Genomic DNA, 14,996 nt, shown 5'->3' with positions numbered 1-14,996 from the left:
ATGCATGCTCTTCAACCGATCGCTGCCTGCACCTGCCCGCCCGTCCAGTATCACTACTCTGGACGGTTCTGACTTAGAATATGTGGACAACTACAAATACCTAGGTGTCTGGTTAGACTGTAAACTCTCCTTCCAGACTCACATCAAACATCTACAATCCAAAGTTAAATCTAGAATTGGCTTCCTATTTCACAACAAAGCATCCTTCACTCATGCTGCCAAACATACCCTCGTAAAACTGACCATCCTACCGATCCTCGACTTCGGCGATGTCATTTACAAAATAGCCTCCAATACCCTACTCAATAAATTGGATGCAGTCTATCACAGTGCCATCCGTTTTGTCACCAAAGCCCCATATACTACCCACCACTGCGACCTGTACGCTCTCGTTGGCTGGCCCTCGCTTCATACTCGTCGCCAAACCCACTGGCTCCAGGTCATCTACAAGACCCTGCTAGGTAAAGTCCCCCTTTATCTCAGCTCACTGGTCACCATAGCAGCACCCACCTGTAGCACGCGCTCCAGCAGATATATCTCTCTGGTCACCCCGAAGCCAATTCCTCCTTCGGCCGCCTCTCCTTCAAGTTCTCTGCTGCCAATGACTGGAACGAACTACAAAAATCTCTAAAACTGGAAACACTTATCTCCCTCACTAGCTTTAAGCACCAGCTGTCAGAGCAGCTCACAGATTACTGCACCTGTACATAGCCCATCTATAATTTAGCCCAAACAACTACCTCTTCCCCTACTGTATTTATTTATTTTGCTCCTTTGCATCCCATTATTTCTATTTCTACTTTGCACTTTCTTCCACTACAAATCTACCATTTCAGTGTTTTACTTGCTTTATTGTATTTACTTCGCCACCATGGCCTTTTTTGCCTTTACCTCCCTTATCTCACCTCATTTGCTCACTTTGTATATAGACTTATTTTTCTACTATATTATTGACTGTATGTTTGTTTTACTCCATGTGTAACTCTGTGTTGTTGTATGTGTCAAACTGCTTTGCTTTATTTTGGCCAGGTCGCAATTGTAAATGAGAACTTGTTCTCAACTTGCCTACCTGGTTAAATAAAGGTGAAATAAAATAAAATAAATCAATAAATAAATATACACTCACGCATACGAGTTATACATTCCACAAAACACGCAATCCTTACATTGAATTATGTGATTATGAAGTTGCCTGGTATCCAAGCTCTGTTGCACTATTGTTTCTCTTAACTATAGTAAAACAGAACATGCATTCAGTTAGGATACCAACCAATTATGAACCACCCAGTACACAATGTTTACATAAATACACATCCAAACACAACATACAGAGACTAACCATGTGCCTCTCACACATAAACACCCTAAATTCACCCCCAAATCCATTCTTGTTCACACACACACACACACACATACCCTGCAAAAACATCTGTTTACACCCTCTCTGTGCTCTGCAAGTAGCAGCTTCTTTTCCCACTCTACCGCCCCTCCAAAATAATGTACACTCAGTTATTTGGAAATGTTTCAACCACAAAAGGGTCTTCATCAAAGTTTAGAGTAAACATTGCTAAAGGAACTACAGGACCATCTAAACAGTGAACGGGTACTCTGCCTCCCTGATGTACACTATGTTATCTCTCAGTGGGTCAGTCAACCATGAGAAATAGGGATACAGGAAGAGAGAGCCGAGTTGACATAATGTGCATGGCTCTGGGGGCAGCTGTGTTAGTGTGATGTACTACTGTATGTAGCATGTTTAATGGCCTGTGAGGTCACACTAAACATGGCAAGAACACGCTACTCTGCTGATGAACTGAAGTCATTACAGGGCCATTCCCTCGCTACCACCTCACTTCCTGTTTACCTTTGTGACATCAGAGAAATGTGACAGGTCAAACTCAGGGAATGGATACATTTGTCCAACCTCTCAAAGGAGACTGAACACGAGTGTGTGTGTGTGTTGTTATAGACAATCAAGCGAGGCGGCCACCAAATAATAAGTGCAGTTGAAGTGTGAAAACGTTATTGACCAAGAATGGAATTGACGTCATATTAGCACTCCTGAATGACCCTGTTCATACAACCCAGAGATAGCAGGCTAGAGCCTATAGAATCATCAGCTACCATGGTAACATGGAACAATACCGCCAGATAAATAAATGTATGAATGCTAGTTTGCGCATGCGACCAATTAGCAAAAAGAGAACATGGATAATGATGTTTTCGCTTGTCTTTGCTGTAGCAACACCTTCCACATGCAGGTTTTATGCTACCACCAAGCAGTAAATACAAACAGCCTTTTCCTCCACCTCTTCCTTTTGTATTCCTCACCCCATTCTTCAATTTCTGCCCTATAATCTCTCCCTCCTCCCTCCCCTCAGTTCTACAGGTGTTTCCTGATCCTGATCCGGTGCGACCGGCCCTCCGTGGAGAACGGCCAATCCTCCATGCCCTCCAAGACCACCGCCATCCAGCTTAGCCGCCGTGTCTACAGCAACACGGTGGCATGCACCGCCCGGATCTCCACGGGTATCCAGAACCATGGCTGCAGCACCCCGGCCACCGAGCACACCAACCCGCCCGAGGTCACTCTCTCATGAGCGGGCACGCCGGGAAGGCCTGGTGGATGTTGATGCACGGCTCAGCTAGCTAGCTACTGTACTGTGCCGACCAATAGGCTCCAAGGCCCATGCTCTCCTCCGCTCCAGCCCAACCCCTTCCATTTATTTACTGACTGCTGTGTTAATCTATATGTAGGAGTGAAATTGTGCATGCAAGAGAAAGTACATTTCTGTGTATGTATACTGGGGGGGGGGGCTGTAGAGTGAGCATGTGTGCTGCATTCAAAGGGGAGAGAGGGTGTGTGTGGTTATGAACTGTGTACCATTTGATCTCACTCGGCCTGTTCTCTCTGGCTCAGTCTGCTTGTCTCTGTGTAGGTGTAAAAACCATTGCTCGATACACTTGCTTCTTTTCTAAATACACCGCACTGCCCAAGTGAAACGGTGTATCTCTGTCACATTTCACCTTCACCCCCCTCCCCAACACACAAACCTACCCCACCTCTCTAACACACACACACACACACACCCAGCCAGTGGTTACGCTACTCCCAGCCTCTGTGCTGTCCTGACTGTGAAGACGGATGAGAAGGTCTGTGGCTGCATCTCAAATCGCACCCTATTCCCCAACGTAGTGCACTACATAGGGCACAGGAAAGAAGGGTAATAGGGTGCGATTTGAGATGCAGCCACTGACTGGTGCAATAAGCTATGGGATGTCCAGTAAAGAGCTGATAATGACTATGAAAGTTCATCAAGAGAACAAATACTGAGCAGTACAGCTCTGAAGGATTCTGGTACACTGGTGACTGTGGGTGATCTCAGACTGAAGCTCTGATCTTGGACTTTTCTATTGTGGAACTACATGGATCTCACAGATTGAGAATGGGACTTTTGCCAGCATTTTGTTTGGGGAGAAGTGGCTTTGAACTCATGTGTGATGTTTGGGGTACCTACCACCCCCCACCCCCCCCACCCCGACAACTCCCCCTTCATCAGAACCTCTACAAAGAAAGCGCTGAATTCAGTCTAACACATCTCTGTGTTTCTCTTGTGTGATTTTTAATTTCACTGGTCTACTGAGCAATTGAAAAATACTTACTTATAATATTATAATTACACAAACAATTTGTAATATCACACTGCAATACACCACCACACTTTATTATTAGGGACAAAGATAGTCCTTCAACAAAATATCTGTGAGACATCGTTCTCCCCAAATTGGACGTATGGGGGTCTGACTCAACGACTACCGTATACCTAAACACCCCAAATCCTACTGCAACACAGCCCTGGACTACTTGATGCATGACCCAGAAAGAGGTCTAGAGAAGGGGAGGATGCCAACACCAACTGGAACCCGGCGTTGAAGTCAAGGTGACCTGATGAAGAGGTGGGTTATAATAAGAATGACACTGTTGTGTTGCTGCCCGAGGCTAGGTTTTAATAGCCCAGTGAGTGTTGCTATAGGTCCTGTAGTGCTGTTATATAATAATAATAATAATACAATAACATGACGCCAAGCAGATGCTGAGCCCAAGCACTGTATTACCCAACATGGAGGCTGCATATCAGACTCTCTGATGTTAACATTATAACCACAGAGCCTGCTTTATGGACACTTGTGTAAGTGGGTGTGTTTGCTTGTACGTGTGTATGTACGCGCACTTGTACGTGTGTATACACATGTATGCATATGTGGGTATGCACAGTCTCACCTATGAACCCTGAGGAGGGTGGGTTGGGCTGGATGGTCTCCTGGGTGTTGCCCTGGATGACGTCCCAGAGCTGCCAAACATATTTGGGGTGGAGGACATAGAAGGGCTGGGTGGGGTGGAGCCTCCGGTGCTCCACGTATGGACTGAACAGGTTATAGTCTGGACTGGCATACCACTGTCAGAGAGAGAGAGAAGGGGGCGAGCGAGAGAAAGGGGGTTTAAGAGAGAGAGGGGGAATAGTTATAGTCTACTCTAGACTGGCATACCACAGAGAAACAGACAAAGAGTTTAACAAAGAGACAGATTGAAGGAAGTTGATTCCTGTAGTTATTCCTAGAATATGTTAAGACATTTTGCAACCTATTCCTGGACCAACTACATATTGCATCATATTCTCCTATCACAGTGGTAATCACGGCTTCGTCCTTTTCCCCTGGACTTGTTACTGAGCATGCACCTCTACTCAAAGAGAGAGAGGGCGAGCGCGAGAAAGAGAGAGAGCACGCGAGAGAGAGGGCGCGCCTGCAAGAGAGAGAGGGCGCGAGCGCCCGAGAGAGAGTGTGAGCGAGAGAGAGGGCGCGAGCGCCCGAGAGAGAGAGTGTGAGCGAGAGAGAGGGCGCGAGCGCCCGAGAGAGAGAGCGTGAGCGAGAGCACGAGAGAGAGAGGGAGGGCGCGTGCACGAGAGAGAGAGAAAGAGAGAGGGCGGTGATAAGGTGGAACCCAGGAGAGATTAAGGACAAAATATAAAGGAAGAAGAGAGAACAGGGAGGAAGGCCAGAGGGAAGAAGAGGAGAAAAATATGGAAGCAAAGATAAAAGAAGAGATGAATAACAAGCAGGAGAAAAAGAGGGTAAGAAGTGAATAAGAATAGGATAAGAAGTGGAGGTGATGAAGGAGAGAGTGTCAGAGGACTGGAGAGAGAATAAAGGAGGAGTGCATAGGTAATAAATCTGTGTTGATGCCGTCAGTGTGTTGGTGAATATGATGTAGCACCCTGTCTCTGAGGGCTGTGAGTTAAACAGACAAGCGAGGCTAACTTTTACACACAGGGCCTTCCACTACGCAGGTCCTTATTAGTATTGCTAACGTAACCGTGGTAACCATAGCCCATCTTCCACCAATTCAACAGGAGCAACTCTCCTTAAATATCACAATTTAGGTGCCATTACTGGGCCTCTCAAAGAGGTTTGGGTAGAGTGCAGTGTTTCCTCTATATGTATTTAGCAGCGGCACATGGTAAAACCTTTTCAGTGTAAACTTAAACGACTAAAACCAGATATAAAGTATGTAAAAAAAACATAATGGAGCAATATATATTTTAAATAAGATATTTGAGAACTAACAAATCACCAAAATAAAAAATAGACAGTCAAGGAGAATGTAAAATTCACACACTCCCACACACCTTGTGCAGGTTGACAGCGTATGGAGCAGGGTCCCAGGCCACCAGAGTCACCTTCTTATACAGGGAGCTGGTGTTGAAGCGGTTCTTGGGATTGGCCAGGATCTGTAAAGGGGAGGGGTCAAAGGTTACACATGAAACTAGATGCAGCACTGCAGTGCCCACACACATGAAAACAAACACTCGCTCTCTCCCTCTCTCCATGGGAGCTGTGGGTCCACAATAGAATGAGCTCTGCGGTTGCTTTGATTGTTAGTGTGACAGTAGTAGAATGCGCTAGTGTGTGTGTGTGTGTGTGTGTGTGTGTGTGTGTGTGTATTTACTGCATGTTGTTCTCTGTGCTGAGTGGGAGAAGATGACTGAACTGGAACTGTGGTGAAGACCCACTTACGCAAAATGGGTAAGGGTGATCACTCACTGCCTACCTAATAGCGGAGGACAGCTGGTTCACACACACACACACACACACACACGTGATCCTGCGTGCCTGCTTTGAATGAATCACATTCTTATTTATATGCAAGTCAGGCTCATGTGTTTGGATGCATGTTGTTGTTTGTTTGAATGAGTAATGGTCTATTCAAATTGCTGAACCACTTACTCAGCCATGGCACTTGATTGCAGGCACATATTGATGCTGAGTCGTGAAGCCTGTTATAGTGACTCTTCGCTTGTGACGTGCATGTTAGTCTTATGACACACACCTGTGAGTTGATGATACGAATGGTGGTCTTGTTCCCCACATCTCTCACGTAGCCCTCTGTAGGTGCAGCGTTGAACCGCAGAACTGCATCATGGGAATCTGGGGGGGGCGGGACAGACAAAGAAAACACGTCAGAAATAAAGTCAGTCAAAGTGTCATTCGATGAAAAAAATGTAAATGTCACTCTACGTCAATCAAGTGTTACTTAACTAAGACAATCAAGTTTTGGCAGCCAAATATCAAAGGCCACTTCAGAAACAGAAAATCAATCAAGTGCTCATAAACGACAAGTCCCTAGATGACATCCAATAGTCTGTCTTTTGGGCAGTGTTCACTTGGTCCAGGCGCCGAGTCTGCCTACCTGCCTCCCTGCATCTTCTTAACTAGTGATACCCTGAGAGTCTGGTGGTGAAGTTCTTCTAGTCTCCTTGACCTTTTCCACTTCAGCCTGACTGCCCTCGTTCAGCCATAGTCCAAACACTTGACCTGGATGACCGATCACCGTGAATGGCCATTTGACATGGAGAATCCGGTAAATGAGCAGCCTAGTGCAGGATTCAGCTCTGTGCCTTGACACAATAGTACATGAAAGTATCACTACTCATAGAGAGCGAAAGAGTATTCTCTAGTGGTCAACGTGTGTAACTGAAGGGACTTTCACAGGCACCTGCTCTACTCGTATGAGTTCTATGATCATCATCAAACATCACCAGGAAACAAAGCCTTCAAACTGAGCCCAGTTGCTAACATAGATGCTACCAACAGGCTAGTACATAACAGACACAGGCAGTGTGTCCTCCTGCTGGCCTTCACACACACACACACACACACACACACACACACACACACACACACACACACACACACACACACACACACACACACACACACACACACACACACTGTTATGATTAATGGTCTCAATCATGGACACTCCTACTGACAGTTGTGGCTGCTTTGTGTGATGTATTGTTGTCTTTACCTTCTTGCCCTTTGTGCCCAAAAATATTTGTACCATGTTTTGTGCTGCTACCATGTTGTGCTGCTGCCACGTGTTGCTACCCATGCAATGTTGTTGTCTTAGGTCTCCATTTATGTAGTGTTGTCTCTTGTCGTGATGTGCGTTTTGTCCTATATTTTAAATGTTACTCCCAGCACCCGTCCCCGCAGGCCTTTTTCCTTTATGTAGGCCGTCATTGTAAATAAGAATATGTTCTTAACTGACTTGCCTAGTTAAATAAAGGTTAAATAAAAAAAATGTAAATGGTCATGGTTAAGCTCAGACACTTAAAATCAGTCCCTCTCCACTGGTTGATCATTCATTTAGACTTCAGCAGGGCTACATTATCCTCTATGGTTGATCTGACACTTCCGCAGCAAAGCTACCCGACACTTCATAAATGACACCAGTCAACCATCAGTGTGTATATTGGCATTCAATTGATCAACACACCAACTTCTCACTGACATTGACATGGTAGGTTTTCATCCTCTTGCCACTAGCTAGCATGGCTGATGTACAGGACCATTTATTCCTCAGACCACCAATATTGTTTAAGTATCATTACTGGATCCCCAGGCAGCCCCCCCCCCCCCCCCCCCATCTCAAAAGGTATTTCCCAGGTCAAAATTAACAGTCAAGTCCAAGCAATATGGGCATTTCCATAAAAAGCCCCATGAGCACCAGGTCATGTCTATGTAAAAGGCCCCATGAGCACTAACGTGAAGTTCATAGGGACACATCACATTTGGTGTCAAATGAAAGCTAACAATATGGAAGAAAGTTAAACGTACAGTGGCTTGCGAAAGTATTCACCCCCTTGGCATTTTTCCTATTTTGTTGCCTTACAACCTGGAATTAAAATATATTTTGGGGGGGTTTGTATCATTTGATTTACACAACATGACTACCACTTTGAAGATGCAATATATTTTTGATTGCGAAACAAACAAGAAATAAGACAAAAAAGCAGAAAACTTAAGCTTGCAAAACTATTCACCCCCCCTCCCCAAAGTCAATACTTTGTAGAGTCAACTTTTGCAGCAATTACAGCTGCAAGACTCTTGGGGTATGCCTCTATAAGCTTGGCACATCTAGCCACTGGGATTTTTGCCCATTCTTCAAGACAAAACTGCTCCAGCTCCTTCAAGTTGGATGGGTTCCGCTGGTGTACAGCAATTAAAGGGCATCTACACCCAAAATGGAGAAAACAGAATTTTGGGGAAAACTTAACGGAATAAGGCAAAAAATACAACTGATTTTATAGGGCCTTAAAATATGAAGCAATAAAAAAAACAAAAAATTGTTACACCGCAGAGCTCATTCCAGCTAAAATCATAGACGTCTGTTTCACAAGTTTGTACAGTACAATACAGTAGAGCACTGTACAGTAAAGAAAATTACAGTATAGGTCAGTACAGTAGAGTCAAGTTTAGTACAGTAGATTACTGTATTATACTGTGCTGTACTCTACTGTGCTTTACTGTGATGTCCAAACTTGTGAAACATACGTCTACGATTGGTACAGATTTGGTCTAGCCCGGACCAACCAAATTTGGTCTTGTTTGGGGCGAGCTCATTAGAATAATAGCCAGTGTGTAGAATAATACCCAAACATGCAAAGGAGGATATTATTGTGTACTTATTCAGGATGTACCACCATGAAGAGAATCAGGGACCCATGATGTCATTCTGTTACCAGCATTCTGTTACTGGGTGTTAATCCACTTCACTTACTGTAGTTCAATGACCAAAATATACTTTTTCTTCCAGCAGACATCTTTGAATCTTAATTTCGGAGTAGATATGTAAACAGAGTTTTGAAAAACTTGATCACACAAAAAACTATGGGAGATTTTACTAATAATTCTGTAACCCAACATTACATCTGCACTGTTCAAGTAAATGTGTTTCTGTAAAAATGTCAGTAGAAATTGTTAAAAGTAGTCCTGGTGCATAGAGTTGAATCATTTGTTTAACTTTGCAATCAATGGTTTTTGTTTGGCATAAATTTTAAAGTGAAAATCGAAATCTCAGCATCATGCTGTAACCGTGGAAATGCCAATGTGGTAACAGCGCCATCTTGTGCTCTAGTTAGGAAAAGGTGTCATTTTCACCATTTTGGATACGCATTTCTGATCTACACAAAGGCCTAAGCTAAGGGATAGCCAAGGAGGTGGGAGTCTATTTGGAATTCAGAAGGAGAGTGTATGGATAGGGGGGGGTGGATGTGGAGAGATATGGCGGGAGAGAGCAGTGAGGCGATGAGAGGACTAGACCGTAGAAGGCCATTGAGGATGTTATTCAGCCAATTCACCACACTGTGGCAGCGAAACATTAGTCTGGTACAGATGTCCAACTACAGATTCACAAACCTCTCATCTTATGGACTATAATGTCAAACATACATTCACATGCTCGTACACACACGCACACACACACACACACACACACACACTGACGTGAAGGAAAGGATGGGAAGACAGGAAGGTATTTCCAGAAACACCTCAGCATTGGACAGATGAGGAGTATCTAAGTAAGATCAATATGGTTTGATTTCCTGCTAACCTATACAATTAAACAAGTGAGCCATCTGTCTCCGAGTTCACACTCTCCCCATGCCCACATAGAGCCGCCAATGCAAAGAACAGAACACACAAAGACAAGCTGCAATGCAGTCAACCAAAGTATTCTAGAGGTACAGTATATAGAAGATCTCCAAATGAACTGCTCAAGACCCTTCGAGAAATATGACTTATTCCAAAGCCCTTTCAGCCAATCATAGAAATTGTTACTACTGGGTGATAGATGTCTACTACTTGGTGTGTGAGACAGTTTAGAGCCCAAGACCAAATGTCACGTCCCTGTGCTACGGTAAGCTAACACTATGCTGTGGGGCGAATTGGGAAGTCGATAGCGTTACACGACAAATTTACTTTCCAATCAATGCTGTGGATGTCACTTCGTAAAGAGACATTCTCCCCTCACATAAACAGACTGAGTTTGTCACGGAGAAATCTGCTCAGGATCAATGCTGTATTTCACACTCTGACAGACAGTCACATATAGGCAAGACCAGGGTCCTATTTATCAGGGCATTAGGTAAAACGGAAAACAAAGAGTTGATTTTTTCAATTTACTGTACAAATAAAAAAGTGTCAAGTTTCAGCCATCGTATCCCAGTTGTCCTTCAATCCCTTCCCTCCCCCTGCCCTCCATCTCCTTTTCTTCATTCCCTCTCCCCCTCCTCTACCATCCCCTGTCCACTCCCCGCTCTACCCCTCTAGCCTTCACTCACCGATCTCCTTCCCCAGGCCTGAGTGCAGAATAGCCCCAGCAGAGGTCACCACAGCACAGCTCCTGAAGCCCCTCTGGCCCCCCTGTCTATAGAGCTGGTCCAGGGCCAGGCGCGGCACCAGATGGGCCCAGCCCAGCGAGGAGAAGGGCTGCTCGGACCCATCCAGTGTTCTCAGCCTGGCCTGGTCCTTCAGCTCACACAGCAGGTCCTTGGAGCTTTGGGCGGCCCGTCTGCCTCCTTTATAGGTCACGTGGTGTTTGTTGGCACTCAGGTAGTCACGCATAGCGCGCTGCAGCCGCGGGGACAGCATTTCAGAGGAGACACTTCCCCGCCAAAGTCGCTGCACCACCGAGGCCGACTTGGAGAAGTAGTACTCCTCTAAATCATCCTCTTTTCCCCACCCATCTCTCTTCCCCCTACGCCCCCACACTGTGGTCCTCCTCCTGTGGCTGTTATTCGTCTGAACCCCCTCCTCCTCCTCTTCGTCCTCACGTGAGGATCTGCGCTTGGTTCGGTTGGGCCCCCGGTCAGCATCGGAGGGGGTCCAGGCGGTTCTCTCACGGCTGCGGGTCACCGCCTGGTCGGAGTGGGAACCCACGTTCTCCGTGCCAAAGGAGGACCATGCAGCCAGGGTCTGGGGGTCCAAGTAGTCCTGCTGCTGTGGGCTGCCCCCCTCCCCCTCCTGGCTGGTCCCATAGGGACCGCTGTCTGGGCTCTGGCTCAGCTCCAGGCCAGGCTCTGGGGTGGTGGAAGTGGGGCTAGGCTCTGCTTCGGAGTCTGGGTAGATGGTGGTAAAAGTGGTGTAGGCGGGTTCAGGTCGGGAGCCCATGATGGAGTGGTGCTGCTGGTGGGAGGCGGCTTGGATGGAGGACAAGCGCCGCGTGTCGGGATGTTGGGAGAGCGAGGAGCCGGCGGAGGTCAGGGCTTCGTTGTCCACGCGGGCATCTAGGAAGTAGGATAGCAGAGCCAGGAAGAGAAGGGCCCATGCCAACATGCCCACCAACACCAGCCTCCGCCACTGACGCATACTGGACTTCATCTCCTCACACACACACACCTATACGAACACCAGGCCGGCTCCAGTCAGCAGTCAGGTCTCAGCAGAGAGGACAGCCAGAGGGCCTGCAGGGGTGAGAGGTCAAAGGTGACAGTCTTAACCTAAAGTGGACCTGAGGGTTTTGATTTTGGTTAAAAGGATAAATCCCCTGTCTTTTCAAAAGGTTTTTGTATTGGTGTGTGTGTTTATCGTATTGTCTTTTCCACAACTTACCTCACCTGGTGCCCCTATTTCTTTTAGTCCATGTGTCTTCTAGAATAGATCGGGACCCTGGGAAATAAAAAAGTAAAAATTAGGTAGGAGACAACACACACACACACACACACACACACAGCAAGATTAAATTAACTTGCCTGACACCTCAATGACACGGTTCTAGCAACCCCTTCTAATGATGTATTTTGTGCCTGTATTGTTGGAACAAATCTCTAGAGATGGGTGGGGGCCTCCGAGCTGAGGAGGAGCGGTCTCAGAGGAGTGCCTGTGGTTGTCCTGACCTCCAGACGTCCCACACTGGGAAGCCAAGAGAAACCACTGGGCTAAACGGAGTCAGGAAAGGGGGTCAGGCTGGGTTGTGGCCCAAGGAAGGACAGAGAGAGGAAAAGGTACATGCACACCCTGGAATATGAAATCCAAGGGAAAGGATATATACACAGAGAGGGAGAGAAGAAACGCATCCATATCAAAAACTACATTCAAAGGGCAGAAACCTATGCAAATGGCATCTTATCACAAGCTTGGGGTAGTATATGTGATAAGATTCCATTTGCACACGTTTTGGTTCTGAGTGTAGTTTTTGACATTGAAGTGGGAATGTGTGTCTTCCCTCCCACTCTCTCTCTGAGGGTTTACAACCCTGCCCACAAGAGCTGTGAGTGCTGTGAGTCTCTGTGTTGCAGCTCAGACCTTTCAGGTTAGAGGTCAACCTGTGTAAATGTGCCAGCTGACCTCTGGTGCAGTAACAGTGAGAAGCAGCCTTCATTAAGACTCACCAACCAGACAAAAACAAAAAGGTTCCTCATGGCAAAGTCATCCTGTGTGCTCCACTGGGGCCCGATGTGTGGGAGTGATCCCACAAATCCCTGTGTGTGTGTGTGTGTGTGTGTGTGTGTGTGTGTGGGGGGGGGGGGGGAAGGGGGAGCATTTCACATGGCAGCAATCAGGATCTGTGCATCAGTAACTTCAGTCAAACAACACAAATGTGTACCCCAGATTGAAGGACAGGAGGGCAAGGGAAATGGAGAGACAAAGTGAATGATATAATTGTATACCGATAGGAAGTGTGAAGGGGAGAGGGGGAAAACGTGATGCATAGAAATGTAGAGAGCGAGTAAGAGACGGAGACAGGAGGCAGGGAGAGAATGGGTGGTCTTTGCCATCTTGTGGTGGAGAAGAGTAGGATTGATGGGGAAGGGAGGAGAGAGAGGAGTTGGAGGAGAAAGTGGGGGAAGAGCAGGAGGAAAAGGACAAAGAGGAGACTGAGTTAAGCGTTAGCAGGCCTTTACCCCTAGGAGGTTCATTACGTGGTCGGGATTTTACATGGCAGAGAAAACCACAGAGAGAGAGAGATGTGCTAGTTCTATTGTACAACGTGCCCTCTAGATACAGAGAGCTTTTGAACAATGGAAGAGGGGATGAAAAAGGAAGGAATATCAATGTGGCTTTGATTGGATTGTTGCCAGGAGCGTTATGTTTGTGACCATTTGCAAAGGAAGACAAAATTGATCTACCTGTTGGAGACCGATGGCTTAAACATTCACACTCAATACAATGTATACTGAACAAAAATATAAAACACAAAACGCAACAATTTCAAAGATTTTACTGAGTTACAGTTCATATAAGGAAATGAGCAAATTGAAATCAATGAATTAGGCTTTAATCTATGGATTTCACATGACTGGACAGGGGTGCAGCCATGGTGGTCCTTGGAGGGCATATGCCCACCCACTTGGCAGTCAGGACCACCCACTGGGGAGCCAGGCCCATCCAATCAGAATTAGTTTTTCCCCACAAAAGGGCTTTATTACAGACAGAAATGCTCCTCAGTTTCATCAGCTGTCTGGGTGGCTGGTCTCAGACGATCCCGCAGGTGAAGAAGCCGGATGCGGAGGTCCTGAGCTGGTGTGGTTACACGTGGTCTGCAGATGTGAAGCCGGTTGGACGTACTGCCAAATTCTCTAAAATGACGTTGGAGGCGGCTTATATAGAGAATTTAACAATAAATTCCCTGGCAACAGCTCTGGTGGACATTCCTGCAGTCAGAATGCCAATTGCACACTCCCTCAAAACTTGAGACATCTGTGGCATTGTGTTGTGTGACAAAACTGCACATTTTAAACTGGCCTTTTATTGTCCCTAGAACAAGATGCACCTGTGTAATGATCATACTGTTTAATCAGCTTCTTGATATGCCACACCTGTCAGGTGGATGGATTATCTTGGCAAAGGAGAAAAGATCACTAACGGGGACATAAACAAATATGCCAACAGAATTTGAGCGAAATAAGCTTTTTGTGCGTTTTTATTTCAGCTCATGAAACACGAGACCAACACTTTACATGTTGTGTTTATCTTTTTGTTCAGTATATATGCATGATATAGTGTATTAGCCTATGAATTATTTCTGTATATAAACATCAATACAAGCCTTATAAAAAGGTTGTAATTTGTTTGAAGTGGGTCCCAAGTATTGTATGCAGAAAACATTTCAAAAAGTTTAACTCAGGGCTCAAAACTGCAACCAAAACACTCACATTTTTGCGACCCTTAACTTGGCAGTGTGACACTTATTTTTCAATAAAGTCATCAGGCTTTCCCAAAAAACCTTTAAACCAATTAAACTGTTGCCTGCAAAGTAGGCGTACCTGGCAGAATATCATGATGATTTGCATCAATCGCGAGGGTATTTGTCTTGCAAAACTCTGCCATCACATGTAGTTTACACAGCACATTGTACAGTACAAAAACAGCGCTAACCAAACAGTCTCTTGCTAGGCACGCAATTTAATTAAATTAAAAGGGTGATTTTGAGAGTGAAACCCTGAAAGAAACGAGGAAAAAAACTGAAAAACTGAATTCACCAAAATATAAAACTGACTTTTAGGTCCCTACAATTGTAGAGTGAATGTTAAAAATTGCTAACAATAACACCCTTTTTGAGAATCCGCAAACATTTTTCCCCCCTCCAAACAATCAATGTAAATAAGATAGTCAAGGTAAAATGCATTTGTGTATTAAGGGTAGGTGATTGC

At 45.6% G+C, this 14,996-nt stretch overlaps 2 protein-coding genes across 3 annotated transcripts in view; one reads left to right on the top strand and one right to left on the bottom strand.

Annotated features, from left to right (window-relative positions):
- Positions 1-2,830, top strand: part of LOC106581978 (parapinopsin) — a 36,460-nt gene extending 33,630 nt beyond the window's left edge. Inside the window, exon 4 of the mRNA XM_014164588.3 lies at positions 2,382-2,830. Within this exon, the coding sequence (XP_014020063.3) occupies positions 2,382-2,600 (219 nt within the window). The 3' untranslated portion in view covers positions 2,601-2,830. The remainder of the gene's footprint in view (positions 1-2,381) is intronic.
- The window catches only part of LOC106581977 (beta-galactoside alpha-2,6-sialyltransferase 2), a 66,732-nt gene that overhangs the window by 7,957 nt on the left and 43,779 nt on the right, over positions 1-14,996 (bottom strand). The window contains exons 2-6 of one of the 2 annotated variants that reach the window (XM_014164587.3): positions 11,961-12,012; positions 10,686-11,807; positions 6,389-6,486; positions 5,688-5,789; positions 4,283-4,457 (exon numbers count right to left, since the gene is read on the bottom strand). In XM_014164587.3, the coding sequence (XP_014020062.1) occupies positions 4,283-4,457; positions 5,688-5,789; positions 6,389-6,486; positions 10,686-11,724 (1,414 nt within the window). In that variant the 5' untranslated portion in view covers positions 11,725-11,807; positions 11,961-12,012. Of the gene's footprint in view, positions 1-4,282; positions 4,458-5,687; positions 5,790-6,388; positions 6,487-10,685; positions 11,808-11,955; positions 12,013-14,996 lie in introns of both variants that reach the window. The other variant, XM_014164585.3, reaches the window with a different exon arrangement.

The sequence above is a fragment of the Salmo salar genome, chromosome 21 (genome assembly GCF_965601325.2).
Source record: "Salmo salar chromosome 21, fSalSal1, whole genome shotgun sequence".
Taxonomy (NCBI): Eukaryota; Metazoa; Chordata; class Actinopteri; order Salmoniformes; family Salmonidae; genus Salmo; species Salmo salar.
This window is presented reverse-complemented; position numbering and strand designations above follow the sequence as displayed.